At 32.3% G+C, this 22,672-nt stretch overlaps 2 protein-coding genes across 3 annotated transcripts in view; one reads left to right on the forward strand and one right to left on the reverse strand.

Moving 5' to 3' along the window:
- LOC110997336 (alpha-N-acetylgalactosaminidase) overlaps positions 1–13,908 on the forward strand; it is a 42,447-nt gene extending 28,539 nt beyond the window's left edge. The window contains exons 4-10 of one of the 2 annotated variants that reach the window (XM_022265451.2): positions 5,473–5,566; positions 8,227–8,402; positions 10,300–10,461; positions 10,957–11,154; positions 11,690–11,854; positions 12,131–12,206; positions 12,915–13,908. In XM_022265451.2, coding sequence (XP_022121143.1) covers positions 5,473–5,566; positions 8,227–8,402; positions 10,300–10,461; positions 10,957–11,154; positions 11,690–11,854; positions 12,131–12,206; positions 12,915–13,021 — 978 coding nt within the window. In that variant the 3' untranslated portion in view covers positions 13,022–13,908. The remainder of the gene's footprint in view (positions 1–5,472; positions 5,567–8,226; positions 8,403–10,299; positions 10,462–10,956; positions 11,155–11,689; positions 11,855–12,130; positions 12,207–12,914) is intronic. The other variant, XM_022265459.2, reaches the window with a different exon arrangement.
- Positions 13,909–17,088: 3,180 nt separating this feature from the next.
- On the reverse strand, positions 17,089–22,519 carry LOC110997165 (dentin sialophosphoprotein-like). The gene is made up of 4 exons (XM_045628676.1): positions 22,480–22,519; positions 21,506–21,609; positions 20,714–21,025; positions 17,089–18,236 (listed from the first exon to the last, which is right to left on the reverse strand). The coding sequence occupies exons 1-4, from the start codon at positions 22,517–22,519 to the stop codon at positions 17,094–17,096; spliced, it is 1,599 nt and encodes a 532-aa protein (XP_045484632.1). The 3' UTR covers positions 17,089–17,093.
- Between the last annotated feature and the right edge of the window lie 153 nt (positions 22,520–22,672).

The raw sequence follows: 22,672 nt of genomic DNA on the forward strand, positions 1-22,672 counted from the left end.
TTTTTGAAATTGAATTGAAATTTATCGTAAATGGTCATGATAAGAACAAATTAACATGTTAATAAAGTTATCTAATCGTCGCTAAAAATCAATAAAAGTAGTGCAGTGGTATTTCTCTGAAAGCGTAACAAACACAGCATTGTTTTCACTTTCATATTCTTAGCGATTGCTAAAGTAAATAGTCTTATAATTTTATATGTAGGTCAATGGTTTTGGTGTAGGTGCATTTATATTATACTGGAATCTATGATTGTAAATCTCTGCATTATGATCTCAATGGACGAAAGTTTTGACAGTTAGAATGTTATTAAAACTTCAAAAGCTATTATACAATTTATTGAATAATAGTTATTTGATCTACATATAGCACGTCATTTTCAGAACTTGAATTAGATTTGGTGGCGGTTGTTGTATGTTAAATTAAAACACTTTCTTTGAAGCTTTATTCATTATTTTTTTTCGTGGGGAAACGCGATACACATACCCTCCCGCGGCACGGTTGCCTGTGAAGGGTTAACCCACTAAAACCCCACGGAGCCACCAACAATCGCCCGAAAAAACAAAAAAATAATAATTTAAGTATGTTCTAATTAAAATAAATCGTAAATGGTAGCAGGGTGACCAAGTTAACGAAAGCAATAAATAACTCGAGCGAAAATGAATATTTTGACAGTTCAATGTCAGCAGCGTGAGAAAAACTAAACATTTATTTGAACCAGAGCAAAGCTGAAGGTTGTTAACAAGATGAACGCGGGGCGTGTATTGGGTTTCGTATATAAAATTATTATATTATATAATTTTAGTTTTTTTATACATGAGCAAATCTTTGATAGTTGCTTATACACTTAGCCGCGTCTATGGTCCAATATATCAATAACATATCACAGCGAAATTTGGTGTTAAAGTATGAGTCGAGAATGTCAAAAACAATTTATATTATAAATAAGTCTCAATTTTAAATCTAAGAGTTTTCTTACTTATCGTAATTAGTAATGTATTACATAAATACGTACGTGAATCAACACACAACAAAACAAATACAGTACAATAAAATACAATTAACTCAAATGGCATATCAGGCTACGGTCAGTCCTCCCGTGTTTTTAAAGTTGGATTTTAAAAAATAAACGATCCACCAGAAATATAATTCAAAATAAGTAACATTAACTTAACCTGTCAACTATTACTTATAGTGACGGTAATCTGTAGGTAATTATGCTATTGTTAGGTATGAGCAATTAATAGTTTTACTTAATATTCTCCACGTTTATTGAGTTTGTTTTCCGTTTAACGGAATTCTAAAATACAACAAATTAAGCAGGTCAAGTTCAAGAAGAAACTCGTTGATGCTTTTAACGAACAGTATTTCGTTATTTCCGCAACTGCAAAATACGTCAAGGCTGTATTCGTACTAATCGAATCACTATTCGTAATAGCTGTATTAATTTTAAATCGAAATCTACGCATTCGCAGATTAAATAAGACAAAAATAACATAAAAAAGTGGATAAAACTTAAAGACTAAATAAACTATCGATTTGTTTATTTAACATTTTGTTGCGAAACTTAATATAATACTTTAATAATTAGCAGGGCCTTCTAACTATTAACCTTAATACTTGTCGCATTTTCCAGGCAATCTTTAACGGGTAATTAAATTAATAAGGCTAACCCAGGAAGTCTAAACCTACATAATATACATAATCAATTTATGTAGCTTCTACTTCGTTTTAACACTACTATAAATAACGCCTTTATTGACAATCTTGTAAGTTACATTTTATCTTATGGATATACTACTTATACTTATTCACGAAGTTTAGTTAAGGTAAATGTAAATATTATCATATTATTTCCTATTAGACACCGGCTTCTTGATCGTATTGCTTTTCAGCATAGGCCTCCCCAAGTGTTCTCCACAAAGATCTCTTGCTTTCCTCATCCATGTGGCTCCTGCCACCTTTTTAATATAATCTTCCTATCTACGATGTTGTCTACCTTTACTTCTCGTTTTATGTCTAGGGCACCATTCCATAACTTCTTTGGTCCATTTTCCCGTATTACTTCTTATCAAATGCCCAGCCCATTTCCATTTTAGTTTGTTTTCTTATTGTTGTTATCCGACAATCGTTAGACAATACTGTAACTTAAATAATCATATATAATAGGCCATGATATTTTTATCGGGTTTTTTCTAAGCCTACATTATCACGTACGTTATTCAATTGTTTTAGAATGTTAATTGTGATACGCCTAAGTACAGCCTATTCTTTCAATTCTTCATTCTAAAGCTTTTTTAATCACTGCGACCGCAATCTCATTATATCACAATGATTATTTCGACACAACCCCTGTATGTGAACTGTGAACAATACATAACAATAACACATAGAACTAGAACCATAGTGTAGAGAATATATTGGGGAAATATTTTTTTGAATTTGGAACGTTAGTGATGACAGATTAGTATACATTTGATTTGATAATCTGTTTTATATTATTCATAGATATATATTATGTCAGCTTAGCTGTAAAATGATTATGAAAGAAAAACTTATACATATTCGCCTTATTTTAATTAAATTTTTACATTATTTTGATAGAACCAAACTTACATTATACTTCCCGTGTTGCCCATGTGAGAAAAAAATATAATCTATAGATATTAGAGATTGTTGCTATAGTTGTTCTGTGACAGTTCTATAGTCTGTAGCAATACTCCAACATTTTGTGATCTGTGACCTTCGCGTAAGGATCTGCGTGGGAACGCCTATGTCGTGTTATGTTAAACAAAAGATATCATGGCAATATTAATTCAGTATAATTGTCATATCATAAAATATATTAATATTTAAATTAATCCTTTTTGCATTAATTGTGTTTGTTCAGAAATATGAACGACTTTTGAATAAGATACTATGAATACAAAAATTTATTAAAAAGTTTTAAAGGTATACGTGACCTTAAAAATTGAGAAGGTGCGTTCAAATGCTCTAGCTTTTCTTTATGGAATAAACATTTGCAATAAAACATCGTGAGGAACCAGGGGTAGTCGCAAAAATTATGGTAGATGGACGTTAGGATGATTGATGACACTTACTTGTCCAGCAAGATTTCGTCGAGAAGAGGTCTATTTTGATAGACGTACGCCGTTAGAATACAGTTTGATATGCTATTATTTTTTACTAGCAAAATAAATAAATAACAGTGCCATTTCTTTAAAGATATCTAACGCTTCGGATTATCCCGATATTAAGGGATACTCCTACTATACGCGTGTGCGTTTCCGGCCTTTTAAGAAGTTCGGTCTTTAGTTGATTGTCTTAATTTGACTCCCGTATTGCATACCGCAGTCCCGACTTTGCGTTTCCGTAAGTCAAATTGATTTGAACTTTGATGGGCAGCTGATTTTGCAATATCTGAAATAACGTTTTAGGTTTCGGGGTTATCATAACTTTAGTACTCCTCAATTTTAACCGATACAACATGAGGCCTAGTATTTACAGAATGTTCTCACTGGAATTGGTTGTTAAAGGATGGGAGTGTTCTTAAGTATTTATTCAAGACAGCTGCGTTATTTATGTGTCAGTAATATAAACGAGACGGTAGAGGAAGTCATTACAAGTTGCCACAGTGGCACATTTCGAAACGATTTGATACAACCACAGTTTACGCCATATTCAGTAACTCAAAGTATTAAGTAAATACATGATTTAAATATATTCTTGGAAGGGATTAAATGATAAATAAACTCTCTCATATAAACGAGAACGGGCCACTGTCTCCTTAATAAACGTCTCTTAGCTTTGGTACAAAAGCAGTCACGTAGTCCTGGAATGTGTGGCTGTAGATTCCCAACAAGCAGAAATCTTCGGAGACGGTAAAGACTGAGAACTGCCCAGGAAACTTTAGAGCATCTATAAGGATCAAGCCTGGCTTAATTAGCCTGGACTAGATGTAAAACCCACCATATGTGCGTCTAAGTGCGGAAACTGAGTCGGAAAGGTGACATTTTTGAGAAATTAAAATAAATACATGTCGCTGTGGTATTCAATGCATCGTTTGGAACTTACCCAACGATAAGTGAAGATAAGTTCTAATTTCTGTAACGAGTATTAAGACGATTTATATTGTTTATTATATGTATATGCCTACAAGTTACTGTGTTGTATTACTGTCCGAGTTCACACTTTATTGCAAACACTTTCCCACGCAGTAGGCTTCTGCAATGAAATCACGACTTGATGCTTCTATAAAACAGTAAAGCATGTACCTAGAACTGTGTCGAAATTAATGTAACTACGGTGAATTGTGACACCTACTTGTTATTTTATTTGAATATAGATCATTTTGTTCTATATTTAAAAGCGAATTGTAAGGCATAAGGCAACAAAGGAGTCGAGGCCCTTGTCCTCAAATTATTTTCCAAATAAAATAAAAAAATATTTCAGTCGAGATTTTCAATATCAAATTTTGATAAATGAGAAAGCAAGTAGATTCTTTTAGTATTTAACAAACATATAAAATATTTGTTTATTAAGTTGTTTACTAGTGTTGACTTGTCGGAATTGAAACATTTTTTTCCGAAGTCCATTGTGGAGGCCCCGGGCTGTAGCCCCGGTTGACCTCCCCAAAGTCCAACCCTGACTGACAATGCAATCATTCTACAATTAACCTCATAAATTGACATTTACCTGCTGACGTAATTACTATATTAAGGTGTTATGCAGCTTAACCTTAATCTTTGTCAAGACAAAGGAAATAACTATTTATGAAAAGTAACTCGTATTCATACATTTTAAGTGTTGAGATTTTTAGTCACCTTTATTTCTTGTAAAGCTATGATCTTAGTTTAATCATAGTAACCTTGTATATGTGAGAGAAGAAATAAATATCATTTATTATTCTTAAATGTCAGTTTTATACGTAACCTATAAACCTTCGAAAGCGTTAAAACAATTATATTTTTATTATAGGCAACAAAAACTTATCTATAATCTAACCTTCGAATTTCCGTATCACTGATTTATAAAAAACAATCTCTAAGTGATATAGTTTTTTTGCTTTATTGTTTTGTAATTTTTACAATGATCATCGATTATCTAACATTGAACAATTGTTATTCCATGGTTAATCCAATGAATTGTTATAAAAAATTCTGAATGCAAAGCATTATTCGCCTTTTCACTTTTTATCTATTGACAAAGGACGAAGAATTAATTTATGACATAACATTGATCTGACGCATGTGAATGGAATATTTATAATATTATATTTAATATCCTACAGGGAATAGGGGAACTAGGAGACGAAGAAACTTTTAAAAAGATCTATCTTCGATATAGCGCCAATTTCTACACTTCTATTATTAAAGGAGTCTTATATTTTTAAGCGCATATTAGAATTTAATTAGATAAATATATCTATTTAGTATAGTTTATAAATAGAGTACAAGGTTTTTCTTTCATTTCAGGTACACAGCAAAGGCCTGAAGTTTGGTATCTATGAAGATTATGGTAACTTCACGTGTGCCGGATATCCGGGTGTCGTCGGCCATCTTGCTGGAGGTAAAATTGAAAGATGCATAACTTTAATTATAATACTAAGAAGTTATTATATGTGTGATTTGTTTTGCTTGACACTTGAAGTTGTAGGTTCAATTCTCAGTAACAATGGACTTTTAGTCTATCTGTTAACACTTCAGGTACAGCGAAGAAAAATATTGTAAGGAAGCTGGTATGCCTTAGACCCAAAAAATGGTGTGCCAAGCACAGAAGGCTAATCAATTGTATATTAACAATAACAGATATAGGATTCCGACTAGATTTTTATGATCCACATAAATTTCAGTGAGTGTCGACGTTTCGCTGCATTTAAAATATTAAGTGCTCTTTTCTCAGATCTGAGTGGATCGGGGCCATGATAGCGGTGCCGCCCACTCGGATCTATTCGAGTATCCCGTTAATTTTTTTTAACCATTGCCATCCTAGCTCTCGGATCCGAGTATTCGGAACCCATTGTGCTGTATGCCGACCACTCGGATCATATATATTTTTACATACATATTTTCAAAGATTCTTTTACTTAATCAAAATTCACCAAACGAATTTGGTTTGCATCGATTGTTTAAGCAATTGTGTTAAATGAATCATTTTGGTCATTTTATTGGAAAAGTTATTGATTGCTCCACACATGCAGTTTATTGTATTGAACCAAACATGAAATATACAAATTGCCCTTTGAGGCAAAAAAGTAATTGTTTATTTACATATTTCGTAAGTTTATTTGCGACTATTATAATAACATTACAAAATGCCAATCCCCTGTCATGAACCCAGTCTTACCTCATCCAATGTAATTTACATTCAATCTTCGATACTACATTACGAGCTTACATACGCGACTTCGGCAAGATTAGATTCCTTCCACTGGACCCAGTGGATAAAGTCAAGAAGTTGTATATATGTGTATTTAGAAGTACTAATAACTTTGCTATCGCGTCTCAGGGTTTGGCGTACTTATTATAGTATCGGATTGTCGCTGGTGTCGCTACACAATACCTATATTTTATAATATATGGATGAAGTGATCGTCATACGATCCTCAATTGCTTTTTTGCGGAAATGAATAAATATGTGTTTTTATGTTGTTAGAGATTCTCGTTTAGTTAGGAAGTTGCATATTGATCAATAGATGCTAATGAGTTGATGACGATCGCTTAAACTAGCAATTATATGAACTCGGTAATAATTAACCTATTAAAGGTTGCTATGAAATGTCACTAACTAGTAAATGAAACAAAACTGCATTGGAATTTTAATTCCTCGATGGCTAAAGAGATATCGACCTCATGTTAAAAGCTGTTTCTTTTTATCAAAGCGCTTACACCATTTGACAGAAACAGACGAAAGTGAACTTAGGGAAAAAGATTCCAATTCGATTGTATAAATGTACAATTGAGATAGTATAATTGGTGTTTGATATCCCGTTACATCTGAATGTATGGGGCAGATACTGTGTTCTTTATTTTTGAAGACAAGTATTATTTGCGGCTACCCAAGGATTTGTGCCCGTTAATCACTAATCCATCAAGAATTTTTTTAAACATATTACTATGTAGGTCGATGTCTCTACCAGTTCGATTTACACCGTAAAAGTTTGGAGATGAAAAGTATACTTAAAAACATATCGGTGAAATAACGACACGTAATTCTGAAGTCTATCCTATGTTATAAATTTCCTTGATTTGCGTGATACTATGTTACTTTCAATATCAACTAGTTTTCATATCCAGTTGTGGTACCACGCAATATGGATAGGATTGTGGGAGTCCTAGTTCGAGCTAAGTTTCGTTTCTGTAATCTAAATCCAATTACCGTTACCTTTAGACCTTACCTTTAGAAACTTAACGCGAACAATTACTCTCAAATGTCAAATTCTTTTCTTCCAAAAACTAATACTCGGTAGCGACACTGTATTGTCCCTAGATAGTTATAGGTCATCGTTTTTGTGAGAGAATTTTACAGAACTATTGAGATATTCAAATCGGCATGGGTTACAGAGTACGGGGGCTGATTCCTGAGTTAACACCTTGACACGATTGGCAGGTGTAGTGAACGTTTTAAAGTTACCAAATATGCATCGATATGTCGTATCGTATTAGCGTATGAAATTACATTTATAGTTACGAACTAGATTTGAATTATGTTCCGAGAAATAGGAATTTATATCAGTTCATGTTGATAGACTATACGGACGTAAAAGGACTAGATTTTTGGCGATTGATATGTTGTATATTTAAGCAATGTTTCTAATGCTATATATTCAAAAGTAAGAATTGCGTATAGAAATTGTTTAAGATAACCCTAATTTTGTTATAACAAAAAACAATGTTTATATTATACATGATATAAAATACAACCTACATAGAAACAGGGTACCTTCATTTTATGCCTACTTGTGTGCGACAAGTTTAGTTTAGAAATGTTTGTAGTAAAATTTTATAAAACTCTTTTACTCACTAAACGTAGCGTTGAATACGTCAGATTCACACAGCCACTGTTTATAATCAATAACCTACAATAAATAAAAGCAATGATAGAAACCTGAGCCATATAATATTGAATTATATTATCATATAATTTTTTTTTCATTTTTTTTTCTTTTGGCTCTAGCACTAGTTTGGGCATTAGCCTTTTTCATATTGAATCTACAAAAATTTTTCTAGATGCGGCAACCTTCGCGGCATGGGGCGTAGACTACGTAAAGCTGGATGGATGCTACGCACTCCCAGCTGATATGGACCACGGATACCCGGACTTTGGCAGGCAATTGAACGCAACTGGGAGACAAATGGTCTACTCATGCAGTTGGCCAGTCTACCAGATATACGCCGGCTTACAGGTATTTTTTTTGCTAGAATAATTGTTTTTATTTATATATATTTTAATGTGTTACGTTTATTGAAGTGAAACTTGTTTAGGCGCGTGAGCGTAATTTTTTTACTAATGAAACGCAATAATTAGATAGAAGACATCTTCGTGACGCTATAATTAGCAGCGTTTTTGTCGAAGAAAAGGGATAGGGCGATTGAGACCGATTGAGAGAGAGTGAGAAAGGGCAAACGTAGAATGAAGCAAACAGCTATGGAGCGAGAGTAGGGAGCAAGAAAGTGAGAAAGAATGAGAGAGAGAGTGAGATAGAGCGAACATCGAATCACGCACAGTGCCATGGAGCGAGGGGTGGAATAGAGGTATACCTCAATCTTTCTCACTATAGTGAGAGAGAGATTAAGGGAGATCGCGAATTTATGTATTCGTTTAGTAGTTACATATTAGAACTTTAGATTTTTTTTTTTATTTATTTAAATTATCATTAGCACGTATACAGTGTGTAAGCAGTGTAAATAGAGATATACAAATACAAAATTATCATATACTGGTACATGATCAACTATTGGGGCTTTTACCTTATTAATAATTAATTTACAAAGAAGTTTCACTTCTGATATGTGTACTTTTTACGCACGCACTTTTTGTAAATATGATTTTTTTACATATAAAGATGTGCAAAAATACGAACATTATTGAACAATTTTGATAAAGTGTGAAACGCCTCATGCTGAATGAAAACAACATGAAACATTATTTTATTATTAGGTTAACACACACTAAGTAAATTCTATAACTTAATGTGTACTGAAGATATTGTGAGGGATTAAAATATAAAACAAAAGACGAAAGAAACGCTCCTTTGTGAATGTTCAAAACAAAAATATTTTTGGACAGGTGTTAATAATGGTGTTATATTTTGTGTCACCCATGGGTCAGTCAAAATTAAAATTTTTGAACGTAAAAACTATTTTAACGATATTTATTAATATACAATTTGAAAGATGCTATACCCATTTTAATCGGAATCCCAGTAAATTTATATTATTTTGTATACTGAAAAAATATTTCAATCCAATTTAATTTAGATGTTGAACTTGTATCTTATCCAAACAAGTTCAACTACAATATAATATACAAACGCTTTATAAAAGCTACACCCGTCTTACGACTTAAAAATAATTCTGAAAAAATAATACCGTTCTATGCAGGTGAAGCATCGGGAAGCCATCATGGAAGTGGTTCCAAACCACTTTTTGTCATTTGCAATGTAATCAAATAATTACTATCCCTTTTACGTCATACATAAGTACTTAAACCGAGTATTCTTTCAACTTCCTAGAATTGTAAAACACATTTACAATAATTATTCCACGAAACGATTACTAACGTTTTATTTAATTCTTTTGAATTATTTGAATGTCATTGTTAAACGATCGGATTAATTTAAGAATTTACTTTGTGAACAATACTTTTTGAAAGACTAAAGAAAATATATTATGCAGGTACTATATAAGATTTATATACCTGGTTAGTTTTGTTATGTTTTTATTTATTTAAATTTTGATTTTTATTAATGGTAGAGAATGTTGCTAGTTGAAACTACATTAGATGTTCACGATATCACCGGAAATAATTATATTATAATTGTGATAGGAGGAGGGTAGGTTAGGACCTTTAAGGTAACTTTAAGGTTTGGTAGGATGAGCCAAAAATCCTCCTGGCGCCCACATTCTATTTATTTAGGTTAATTTTAGTTATAAGATTAGTTTAATTTATGTAAATCATTGATTGTATTTAGTTAGCTTTTTTGAGGTTCCTTTTATAAATGTCCTGATATGTGCCAATTTGATTCATTTAACGTTAAAAACCCATAACACCTTAACAATAAATCAATATGATATTTTCAGCCAAATTTCTCGTCGATAATCGAGCACTGCAACCTGTGGAGGAACTTCGACGATATTCAAGACTCGTGGGCGTCCGTCGAGTCTATCATAGACTATTACGGAAACCATCAGGACGTGATCGTGCCGAATGCAGGTCCCGGCCATTGGAATGACCCGGACATGGTAAGTCGCCTTTATACTACATCTCTTTCTTCCTTTCTCTCTCTTGGAGGCAATCCGTCAAGCGGTAGTACAAACCGAGAATAGAACATTTAATTTCGAACCAATTCGACCCTTACCAATTATTAAAAGGCCGGCAACGCAATCGCGAGCACTCAGGCATTGAGAGTGTCCATGTGTGGCGGTTATCAATAACATCAGGTATGTCTACTGCCCGTTTGCCCCATGTGTTATTAAAAAAAATGAGTTGTCAACTGTTATTACATGCCTGTTGGATATCATATCAATTGGTAACATTTTTAGTGTTATTTGGAATGTTTCAATGTATCATTCTCTTTTCTATAACATTAACATGATTATGTTAATGTGTATTAAATTAAATACACGTCTTGATAGTTTAAGACGAGATTGCTTGGACATGTATTTAAATAAAGGCCTATTGTGTGTTATATGGTAGCTCCGTTGAGATATCATCCTAACTGTACAGTATTCTTCCAGCTGATCATAGGCAATTTTGGTCTATCGTACGAGCAGAGTAAGACCCAGTTTGCGATTTGGGCTATACTCGCGGCGCCTCTGCTGATGAGTGTTGACCTGAGAACCATTCGGCCGGAGTACAAGGCCATCCTGCAGAACCGAAAGATCATCGATGTTGACCAGGACCCACTTGGCATACAGGGTAGAAGGATATACAAGGTGATAATGATTTATAAATGCAGTAAATGACATTTTAGTAATGTTTAGCTGTAGTTTAATGCAGTTAAGTTTCGACATATAAGCAGCATTTTTTAAATAAATTTGTATTATGTAATAGGTAGTAGTAGTTAATGAAATTTAGAATTATTTATATTACGTATAATATAACGTTCTTAAGTATACTTTCAACTATACGAATAAAGTTATATTTACTTAACTTTGACTTTGAATGATTGTCAAAATATATAGGTAAAGTTACAAGAATCATAGGTTTATGTTATGCTTGTATTATTGATTCAGCGAGTTAATGCTAAGATTTTCTGCAGATTATATGATTGTGGCTTAGTATTAATAGTAGCTACCTATTATATGAATATATATACATATTGTATGAATAAAGTTATGTTGACTGTCACTTTAAAATGTCTATTATTATTAGTGTTGAAGTGAATATCTAAAATACATAATTTTTGTAATGTCAATTGTAATTGAACCACAATTTTAAACATGTTTAAGTTAATATAAAATATTTCAGCACCGTGGCATCGAAATTTGGTCCAGACCTATCTTACCGATCCAAGGCCAGTACTACTCGTATGCCGTGGCGTTCGTCAACAGACGAACTGATGGGACACCGTCAGATGTCGCTGTCACCTTGAGGGAGCTGGGACTTAACAACCCCTCAGGCTACAGGGTTGAGGTAAGTTACCCTGATTTTACCAGATCTGCGATCGTCCACCTTTTCTGGTGGGAACATACCACCACCACAACCACTTACATAGTCATAGTCATAGTCATAGTCATAGTCATAATCATAATCATAATATCTTTATTCATTTAGGTAAACATGTACACTTATAAACGTCAAGGAAAACAAATTAAATTAATCGTAAATTTACATTTACCATATACAGTCCCATATAAAAACAGAATTTAAAAATAGTGTTTCCAATATATAAACGGTTTTAATTTCCAGGATCTTTATGAGGACGTGGATTACGGAGTGCTCTCGCCTCAGACCAAGATCAAAGTGAAAGTGAACCCCTCAGGTAGAAAGTGTCGCTTTTCTTTGTATTCAAGGGTGCGGTTTTAATATTTATTTATGTTTATTGGAGGTGGCTTCGTAAGTATAATCTAACACAAAACTATTTATCGAAATGTCGTTTTCATTTTTGTACAGGTGTCTTATTTAAGAACATAATATGACTTAAGTATAAGCTCAAACATAAAGAAGTTTATTATTCAATGTATATACATTATTTATATAAGCTTATTACACCATATACTTTTTTAATAAACCTTGGCTAGTATTAACGGAATATCTTTAAAAAAAAGACTGTGTATGTACACGCGTTAGAAGTTACCTATACTTCTTTGGCGTATGGAAAAAATAAGTAGTGATTAACGATAAATATTAAAATTAATCAAAAAGATTTTATTTAAATAAATAAATTATTAGTAAATACTATCACCGTCGTATATGAAATTGATTTAAAAACACTAAAACAATATTTGTTTATTCACACTTTTTAATTGTACTGATACGAAACACGTGTTCTAAATAAAAAATACTAGAATATACAACTTGAACATAGTTATCGATCTCCATGCCACATAGACCTAACTTTACGATGTCGAATTTAGGTGTTGTTCATCATATATCTCCATCGCGCCAAAAGAAATATAACTTAAAAAATACAAAAATACCTTACTAATAATGAATTCTTAAAATCAATATTCATTACCGTTTTTCTATACAGGTGTCGTAATACTCCGAGCGGACGCGCAGCCATCGTTTGCATACAACGCAATACCCACAAGAACGCCCTATACACCCCTCAATGACGTATTCAGACTTTCCAAATGATTGTTAATTCCAGTGTAAAACGCCATAAATCGTTGAAGGAGAGACCAAAACCAACATTTTTAAAAAGGGACTTTTTCATCATCGAATAATCAAAGTATTGTATGATATTTTCAAACCAGGATTTTTTAAATTCCCGGTCCCAAAAAGTGAAATCATTTACGAGAAATCAAGCTAAATGTGTATCATGATTTAATTATCGGTATTACTTATATCCCTGAAATATGATTTCTGATTATTAAAATGCTATAACATTATTTAATTCGTTAATAATGTTATTTTGGTTTATCTTTTTACGATTACAATAGAATCGACTATATTTAAAACAGCGCCATCTTTCGGCGTTGAGCCCAGTTGAAATCTAAATCTACGAGTACAATATAGACAAATATGCAATCTTGTTGACGCAGGGCGTGAGAGATCTCAGTCGTTGGCCGACCCGAAGCCTGAAATGTTTATATTTATTTGCTTACATTTTAACTATATATACGTAAATTCGATTTTTAACGAAAAAATATAATTACATAAATGTCACGTGATTCAACATTTTAATTTAATGAATTCGTATGAATCATGCGCATTCCAATTGTTTTAATTGTGTCCATTAAGTTTTGCGATAAATATCATTAATTCGTCATTATTGGTTCGGTCGTAATGCAATTTTCAAATTCTTTGTTTTATGTCAAATCAAAAGTTGTAATTCTAGGTTTCGATTGAATGTGTTGGTGTGATGTTACCAAGTGGTTCGCCTTGCCTAGTAAAAGATAATTTATGATAGTGTGATGGAAATAGATAATAATTATTGCCATTATGTTGTACTTAGAATTAAGGATGTACATTTACTTGTCTTAAATTTAAGATTTTTTTAGAAATAAAATAATAATTCTCAATTTATTTTTTATTTGAAGTTAAAACTTACAATCATGTTTATTAGGTTTCGGCAGATAAATTGGCAAGGTTGCCTGGTGGGAAAGTTTTGTACCTTTCGTAGAAAAAGACGTATATAAGTTGCCAAGTTATTTGCCGGAAGCTATAAGCCAAAAAATACTACAACATTTCTTTTAAAAAATTTTTCAAACTTTAAAAGAGTCTTGTTTACTGTCTTCTTTAGCAGCACTATCAGTTGGCTTTAGAAATATAAACTCTTTGCCATCTTCATCCGCATCTATTTTCTCCTCTTTTGGTTTTATAGTATCTTTGTGATTATTGACTAGAGCCTTAGTAACATGTTTGTCTTCCTTACCATCTTGTTTAACAGATTTTGATGCAATTTCTTGTCTATTTGTATCCTTTACAAGACTTGGTCTAAAATTGACTCTTCTCCTTAATGTTATATGGATATCTTCTTTCTTATGTGGTTTAACTGTGACGGGTCCAACAACTAATTGCCGTTGCTTCATTACTGGTTTTCTAGTTACCTTAATCGGTGGGTCGGTCATTCTTGCAACAGGTACAAACTTGCGCATTAAAGACTTTTTACCAACGTTCGTTTTGTACAGTGATATCAAAGGTTGAGGCTTGGTCTTCGGTGATAACTTTATCTTAATGTTCCTTGGTGGCATGATTATTCTCTTCTCGCTTAGCGTTTCTGTTGGAGGTTCATTGCGATTTTGTTTCTGTCCTTCTGCTACTATACACATCACCAGAAGAGTTGAAATTAATATCTGAAAAAACAATACATAGATAAAAGATGTTACATAAAAACAGTTTAAAAATAGTGTATATATAAACAATACTACTCACCAGAAGAAGCCTCATCCTGTAGGAGCAAGAACACAATGACGAAGTCTTCAAAATGAGTTTGTTTAAATACAATTTGGGTGCTCATTTGTTAATTTTAATAATAAGGCTTATCGTTTCTTGAGAATAGATTAACGACTATATTGGCTCCCGTTAAATTACCTGCTTCGTTACTATTTTTTATATTTACGACACCTATTGTCTTTAAGATAATGCGCGATACCCGTCTCGTCCCTTGCAATGCCATAACTGCAGTGTGGTTAAAATATAATAAAAATATGTTTATTATTCAATATAAGATACAGGTATCATTTATTCCACATAATTAAAAGTGAATCGGTAGACTTCCCTACTCATCGGCAAAGAAGACAGATGTAGGCCGAGAGAAGAAGCCGGTGTTAAAAACTCTCAGTACTCGTTTTAAATAGCGAATAATCATACAAAATTACAATGGCAAACAACACTTATTTTAAAACAAATATCGATAATTAATTAGGAGTGGCCTGTCTAGCACTAGGCCCAGGCCCTTTTATCAACAAGATAATCATTAACTTTATAGTAAGCCTTTTTACAAAGCTTTTATTTTATACATTTCTTAAATTTATCAAAAGGCAGAGATAAAAGAGCCTCTGGGATCCGTTAAGATCCCTTTACTTTCTCTGGGAAAATATCTCTTTTCCCAAAAAATATTTACTAACTTTAGATAGTCTAGTACGGGGAAATTGCTACTTGCGTTTGTTCCGAGTATTAACATTGTGCGTATGTTACAAACACTAGACATCTAACATATCACTAGACTTGTACATACACGTCATAATATTTTTATAAATATATTGCGAGGGAAAGGTTATATTAATTTCCTTGAATTTATCTCTGTGCGATTTCCTATATTTGAAATTATAAATTACACGAATAGCCCTCTTTTGCAGGATGAAAATAGTTCGACATCAGCATGACCCCATAATAATAAGTCATAAGTGTTTAAGCTGTGAAAGTAACTGAAATAAACAAGTCTAGCTGTATCAAAATCAGTTAGTGAGCGATTTTTTTTGTGATGAGATCCAGTGTGTGACTCTTATATGTCAAAAATGGCATAAACATAATGTAGGACAATTTTATTATAACAAATATACATTAATATATCTTCGGTACGGAGATTGTAAAGCTATGTAAAATATTATATAAAAAATGGTTGATTTCTTAAAGTTTAAATAGCATTTTTTTACAAGTAGGTGCGCAGTTTAATTAACTTACGGTGTACTGTAACGTCCCGAATAAATAATTTTTGTTTCAAAACGCATAAAAGCAATGTGATGTACGTAATCGCCCCATCTACAATTGGAAATGAATTTTACATGTATTTTAGTAACAATACGCATTTAAATAGCGAGTTACGACTTACGCTATTAATTGAAATAGAATTTTGTTACATTATAAAGTAAATTTGTTGTTAATAATTTTTAATCGAGACACAACATTTTTTAACTGTATTTTTAAATCAGTGTTAATTATGGATTCTTTTATATGCTTTAGGCAAATAAATACTTTTCTTCTTTTGAGTATACCATACCAACAAAAACAAACAATTTAATATTATTGTATTTAAAGTTGTGTGCGAAACGAAGAAGACATACCTATTTCTGTTTATTAGTACGGGATTAGCCTTTTATACCTGAGGACCAGAAACAATTACCATTATCCAATGCTTTTACTAACCTGACACCTCCGATATACACCATCTCAAACAGAGGCTGTACGATACTATTAATAAACGCCTGACAATTATATCTAGCAAACATTTATGACCATTAAGATTTTTTAAAATAGATTTAACATCACTACGAAACATTAAAAAATATTTTTTTGCTTTCCATTTTTCATTGAAAATTCTGTGGTAAAATAATATTTCTTATTTCTTAAACGGATTACTTACAGCACATACTACATACCTAATTAGGTGATACATTTCACAACGCTGAGCTTTTACCTGTGTATTATTTAAATTATAATTTGAGTTCCTAGGTGTGAAAAATTATGTGAGAAAATATTATATATTGCAGTTACAAGTGATCTAAAGGTTCATAGCCATATAAACTGAGGGGGTTAACTAATGACTATACTGACACAAGAATACTTATTCTAAGAAAGTTAGTTTAATGTGCATGCCAAATATTGGCAAATGTTGTCATGTTTTCTGCAACATCGTGACTTTTAACTTGAATAAAATAAACGTATGTTATTGTTTTTAAGTTTATTATATAGTGAACTAAGTAGAAGTGGCTAACTAAGCTGGGCACATGAAAATAGTATTAATTATTATTAAGATACATTTTTGTTAGTGCTTAGGCATTGGTTTGTCAAAGAAATATTCGTTTATACAGTAATAACAATTTTCGTTAATAATATTTTGAGGCGCCTTTGTTGTAGAATTTTTGGAGTCGTTTTCTGGACTTTCGGTTGCACTATCAGGTGCGACATCTTTTTCTTTTTCTAAATCATCTTTGTCTTTATTTGGTCCCTTCGTGGTAGAATCCTCTGCTTTTTTGTCTGATGGCTTAGCAGTTGTTTTACTATCGTTAGTTATAGTAGCATCGCTTGTCGCTTTCTCTAAAGATTTCGCAGTAGTTTTGGCATCACTTGAAGATTCTGGCTTAGCAGTTGAAGTACTATCATTCGAAGGTTTATCTGAAGACTTAGGTGTCGTTGTTGTGTCACTTGAGGGCTTATCCGAGGCCTTGGCCGGTGCCGGAGCATCATTTGAAGATTTATCTAAGGGCTTGGCAGTCGTAGTATCGTTTGATGATTTATCTGACGGATTAGCATTTGAGCTGGCATCGGTTTTTGGTTTATCCGACGGCGGAGCAGATGTGGTGGAGTCACTAGATGGCTTGTCTGAGGGATTTGTAGTACTGGTGGCATTGTTTGATGATTTATCCAAAGGTTTCACGGTGGTGGTTGCATCACTTGATGGTTTGTCGGATGGGTCGGAGGTTGTTGTGGCATTATTTGACGGCTTATCCGAAGGTTTAACAGTAGTTGCATCATTCGATGGTTTGTCTGATGGTTTTGAAGTGGTAGTCGCATCACTAGATGACTTATCCGACTTGGCAGTGGTGGTTGCATCACTTGACGATTTGTCCGATGGTTTATCAGTGGTTGTGGATGATTTATCGGAAGACTTATCAGATGTAGCATCACTAGGTTTAGAAGATGCCTCAGTTGTGGAATAATTAGAGTTGCTCGTATTGTCCTTCTTACTCTTCATAAAACTTAAAATATCCTTCACTTCCTTGACTATTGCCTCAGGATCCGATTTGAGTTCTTGAAGATTGATTGGTATAAGAATAACTTCATCTGTGCTATTTACGGGCGATTTCTTTTGATCCTGGGCGGGCTCAGAAGGCTTTTCAGGTTCATTTTTATCTTGTACTGGCAGGCCGTTTACGACGCATATGGTAATTACTATTAGAAAAATAACCTGTAAACATAAAAAGGTGTCACATAAATATTTAATTTAAATTATACAAATTTATATTTATTATATTTGCAAGATAAAGTTTAAACTTAAGCTCTTGAAATAACTACTCTACTATAATAATACTCACTTTGTTGATCTTCATTATTGCAGCGGCAAATTCCTGGGATATCAATTGACAAGTGAATATTTTTTTTGAAAATCAATGTTTTATATATATTTCTTAAGTGATTACAATTAAAGGGAAATTAATATTAATGGCTTCTTAATGTTTATGCCAACATTAGCAAAACTTTGCTAATTTTGTACATTACAGGTATGCATGAATTACGCAACATACATTCTTGATTGAGGCAGTGCAGGCAGGCATAATTACTGATTCTTTTCATATAAAAATAAATCTAGCTAAAAGATTTTGTTCTATACTATACGGGTTTTTTTACGAAAAATTATAGTATTCTACATACAGTATATTTATTCTATATCAATCGATCTTGTGCATTAGTTTTCGGGTTTATTCTTTACATATACACAAAACACAAATTGATCCTCTTAATACATATTTTAATTATATGTTTGGGCTTAAACATTAGTTAAAAATAATAATCAATACTGCCGTGTAGAACAGAATCAAGTTGGTTACAAAGTTCTACAAAATTAAAAAATTATTTATATATTTAATAACAAGTAAAAGAGTAGGCAATATTTATATATAAACTGGAATGTAACTAAAAGCACAAATAATTTATAATTTGATTTACCTAAACTTTGTTAATTCCTTTATACCTAAATATAAAAATAGTCAACCATTAATAAACAACTTTTACTAAATGATATAGGAATATAGATTATGTAAGTTCGGGGATTAGGTTAAAGTAAGTGTATGGTTTTTAGAATATATTGTTTCTTTATTTAGTGATAATTCTCTAATTCGCTTGGGAGTTTGTTGTTCCATTGTCAACCCCGACAACGACTAGGTATCTCTTATACCGCCTCCCAGCCTGTTATGCAGGATGTCTCTTAATTGCAATATTCAAAATGTAAATAATTATTAAATTTATTATAATTAATTCACATTAATATATTTTATATTTGTTTCTCCTATATTGCATTTTATTTAATGTTTGCTACCTATAGCCATGAGGTTAGTGTATGCGGCTGCATATAATTAGGTATAAAAACACTCGTGTAATCTTATATTGATACTCGCCCCTTTATTATATGACAGTTGCATAAACTACTATTATAACATTATTTTTTTATATCTAATGTATTTACAACCAATACACGTTAATTAGTTTCTCTTTTGATTTCGTAAGTACACATATAGTCAGTAAAACCTTCTTGATAATCGTTCTTAGCCATTGAAAGGGGTCGGTCATGTAAGCATTTGACACATTAAGCATGGTATTTTATTATTTTTATGTTAAAAATTAAATCTACATATTAAAAATCTAAATCTATATATATAAAAGAAAGTCGTGTTAGTTACACCATTTATAACTCAAGATCAGCAGGACTGATGATAGTTATTTCTTTATTGGTGGATTCTTCTTCGCTTCGAATAGCAGAATAAGTAATCAAATGTAGGATAAGTTATCGAATAACAATTAATTAAATAATTTTACGAATGCAAACAGCGTGAGGTGCCATCTGTTAACAAAACTACGAATCATTTTACATCCAATTCGTCTCAGTCCAAGAAATTCCGATCTTGAAGTGAATGAAATGCATAACCAGGCTTTGAATTTGTTCGATGACATGTGTTACCTCATCAAAAATTTTTATATGTATATCGGAAAGTGCTTTAACAAGCAGTATTGCAATATTGGCGCTAGGGAGAAAAGGGCTTAATGTAAAATGCCATTCTTCATTCACAATGGCTAGTAATAAAACATTTCTGCATTGCAAAAAAAGTTGTATTAATGTTATTATCTCAAATCCTAAATTAAGTTTAACTAAAGTTACAATACATTATTAGACTGTTAGGCGGAACGAATTAAGCCGTTTCAGCTTGTATACATATAAAAATAAAATCGCATCTGTCCGCATTTGCTGATTTTACAAATCACATCAATTTCAATTGTTCATATACCCTACTGAATAATCTAAGCTACCAAATAATCACCGACATGTTTAATCGTAAATAATTTTTCAATATCATTTTGCTCAATGCTGTTAAATGAATAAAAATAAAAATACAATTGATTTGTGTGAATTTTTATTTGCTTAATTACTCTAAATACATTATTACGTGGATCATATATACACCTCTTAGAAAACGATATTTACATTTTAATAATTTACGTATGCTATATCTTAATCCATTACGTGTTATTCTAATTTTTCTTAATAACATAAATAACATCTGAAATATCATCGCTTATTGAGTTTGATTTTCCGCTTTTATTTGCACTTTTATTTATTTCACTGTCGTTTTGCTTATCGGTAACTTTTGGTCTTCTTAAAATGTTTCCCACATATATATCATTTTCATCTTCGTCTTTCAGAGCGGTTACTTCTATTGGTTCAATAAATATATATTTTGGTGTAACGATATTTTCTGTAGTTTCGGTAATTGTAGAAGTTTTTAATGTTGTGGTGTCAGCGTGTATCTCTGATGTAGTTTTGATTGATGAAATTTCCTTCTCAGTTGTATATTGTTCAGTCATATTGTTGTTAGTTTTGTCTTTTTCACTCATATAATTAACAATATCTTTTACTTCATCCGCTACTAAATCAGGATTTGATTGAAGTTCTTCAAGTTTAATAGGTATGAAGACAATTTCTCGCTGTGAGCTCTCTGTAGTTTTCTGATCTTCCTTAACTGTAAGACTGACCTCACTTGTAGATCTTACGAGAGATTCAGTTGTTACGTCTGTTTCTAAGTTTTGGGAATATTTTCTAACAGAATCTTCAGTCGTAGAAGTAGTTGACAAAATTTTCGTTGTTGGCATGGCAAAAGTAGTATCTGTCATTTTTTCCGTTGATTTTGGCAATTCACTTTCTTGCGGTGTATTTTTTAGATCTGGTGATGCCGTAACCTCGTTATCACGTGGGTGAAGCTTATTCATAAAATCTACGATATCTCGTACTTCATCTGCAATTGCTGGATTTGATTCAAGATCATTCAAATTTACAGGAATGAAGACAACTTCGGGGGATTTTTCGGCTATAATATTTTCTTTACTATGATAATTGTCAGTCGTTAGGTCATTTAAAGAAACTGTTGATAACTGGAAATCAGGTTCAGTTGAAATCCTTTCCGTTACCATATCTCTTGTAGGTAACGAGTTTTCAGTTGCCAAGATATTTTTGGAACCGTTTTTTATTGGTTTATCATCTTGTTGCATTGGAAGTAGAGTTTTTGTACTTTCTGTTGAGTTATCTTTATTCATTATTGTCAGGCTTTTATCCGTTAGGTTTGTCTTATCGCTTGATTTAGGTTTATTCATATTAGATACTATATCTTGAATCTCACCATTTATATCATTGGGATGTGATTCAAAGTCTTTCAAATTCACAGGTATAAAAATTATTTCCGGTGATGTTTGTTTTTCAGAACTTCCAACGGGAACTATAGCCTCAGGATTTGACATTTCCTTACTTAAGGGTTCTGAAGTGCTCGTAATTATTTTATATTCTCGAGGCGTTGTATTTGAAACAATCTCTTTAAGCTTTGGTGAAGGGGTTACCGTTGTTTCACTTTTCTTCTTATTATTGGGGTTATTATCAATTAGATTTACCACATCCTTGATTTCATCTTCTATAGCATTAGGGTGTGACTTTAAATCAGCTAAATTAACTGGTAGAAATATCAAATCATCTGACGAGTTAGATGTAATGTGTTTATCGACTTTTGGTGTTGTAGTTGTGGTCGTGGTACTAGTAGTAGCCGGGGTACTAGTAGTTAATACAGTAGCTGCTTTATTAGTAATTGTAGTAGTGGTAGTTGTAATATCCATTTTGGGCGTATGCCTATTAATGTTATCGATAATATTCTTCACCTCATTGGCTATCAAGTTTGGATGAGATTTGAGCTCCTCCAGATTTACCGGTATAAACAATATTTCTGACGAAGCGTTATTAGTGGAACTAATAGCAATATTTGTAGATGTTTCAGTTGGTACATCGTCATTTGAATTATTTAAAACATTGTTAGGCGTGTGGTAAATTACGTTTTCAACATCATCATCTGGATTTTGGCTATATTTACTGTTGTTATTACTTGAAGGAGAATTCTCACCTTTAGCATTAATTTTGATTTCTGGTTTTTCTGATCCCATTAGAATTGGCGTGGTATTTGTAGCAGCAGTAGTGGTTTCCGTAGAAGTAGTAGTTATCGATGGATTAGTAGAAGTGCTCATAATAGAAACTATAGTACTAGTACTACTTTCTACAGATGAAGTATGTTTTTTAATTTCGTTGACGGTATTTTT

The sequence above is a fragment of the Pieris rapae genome, chromosome 6, assembly GCF_905147795.1.
Source record: "Pieris rapae chromosome 6, ilPieRapa1.1, whole genome shotgun sequence".
Lineage (NCBI taxonomy): Eukaryota > Metazoa > Arthropoda > Insecta > Lepidoptera > Pieridae > Pieris > Pieris rapae.

Coding starts and splice junctions, on each gene's coding strand:
- LOC110997165 (XM_045628676.1), bottom strand. CDS start 22,519: ATGGGATCAGAAAAACCAGAAATCAAAATTAATGCTAAAG. Junction 21,026..21,505: donor CGTTACCTACAAGAGATATG/GTAACGGAAAGG, acceptor GAGAGCTCACAG/CGAGAAATTGTCTTCATACC. Junction 18,237..20,713: donor AAGATGAAAATGATATATAT/GTGGGAAACATT, acceptor TTATGTTTACAG/GTTATTTTTCTAATAGTAAT.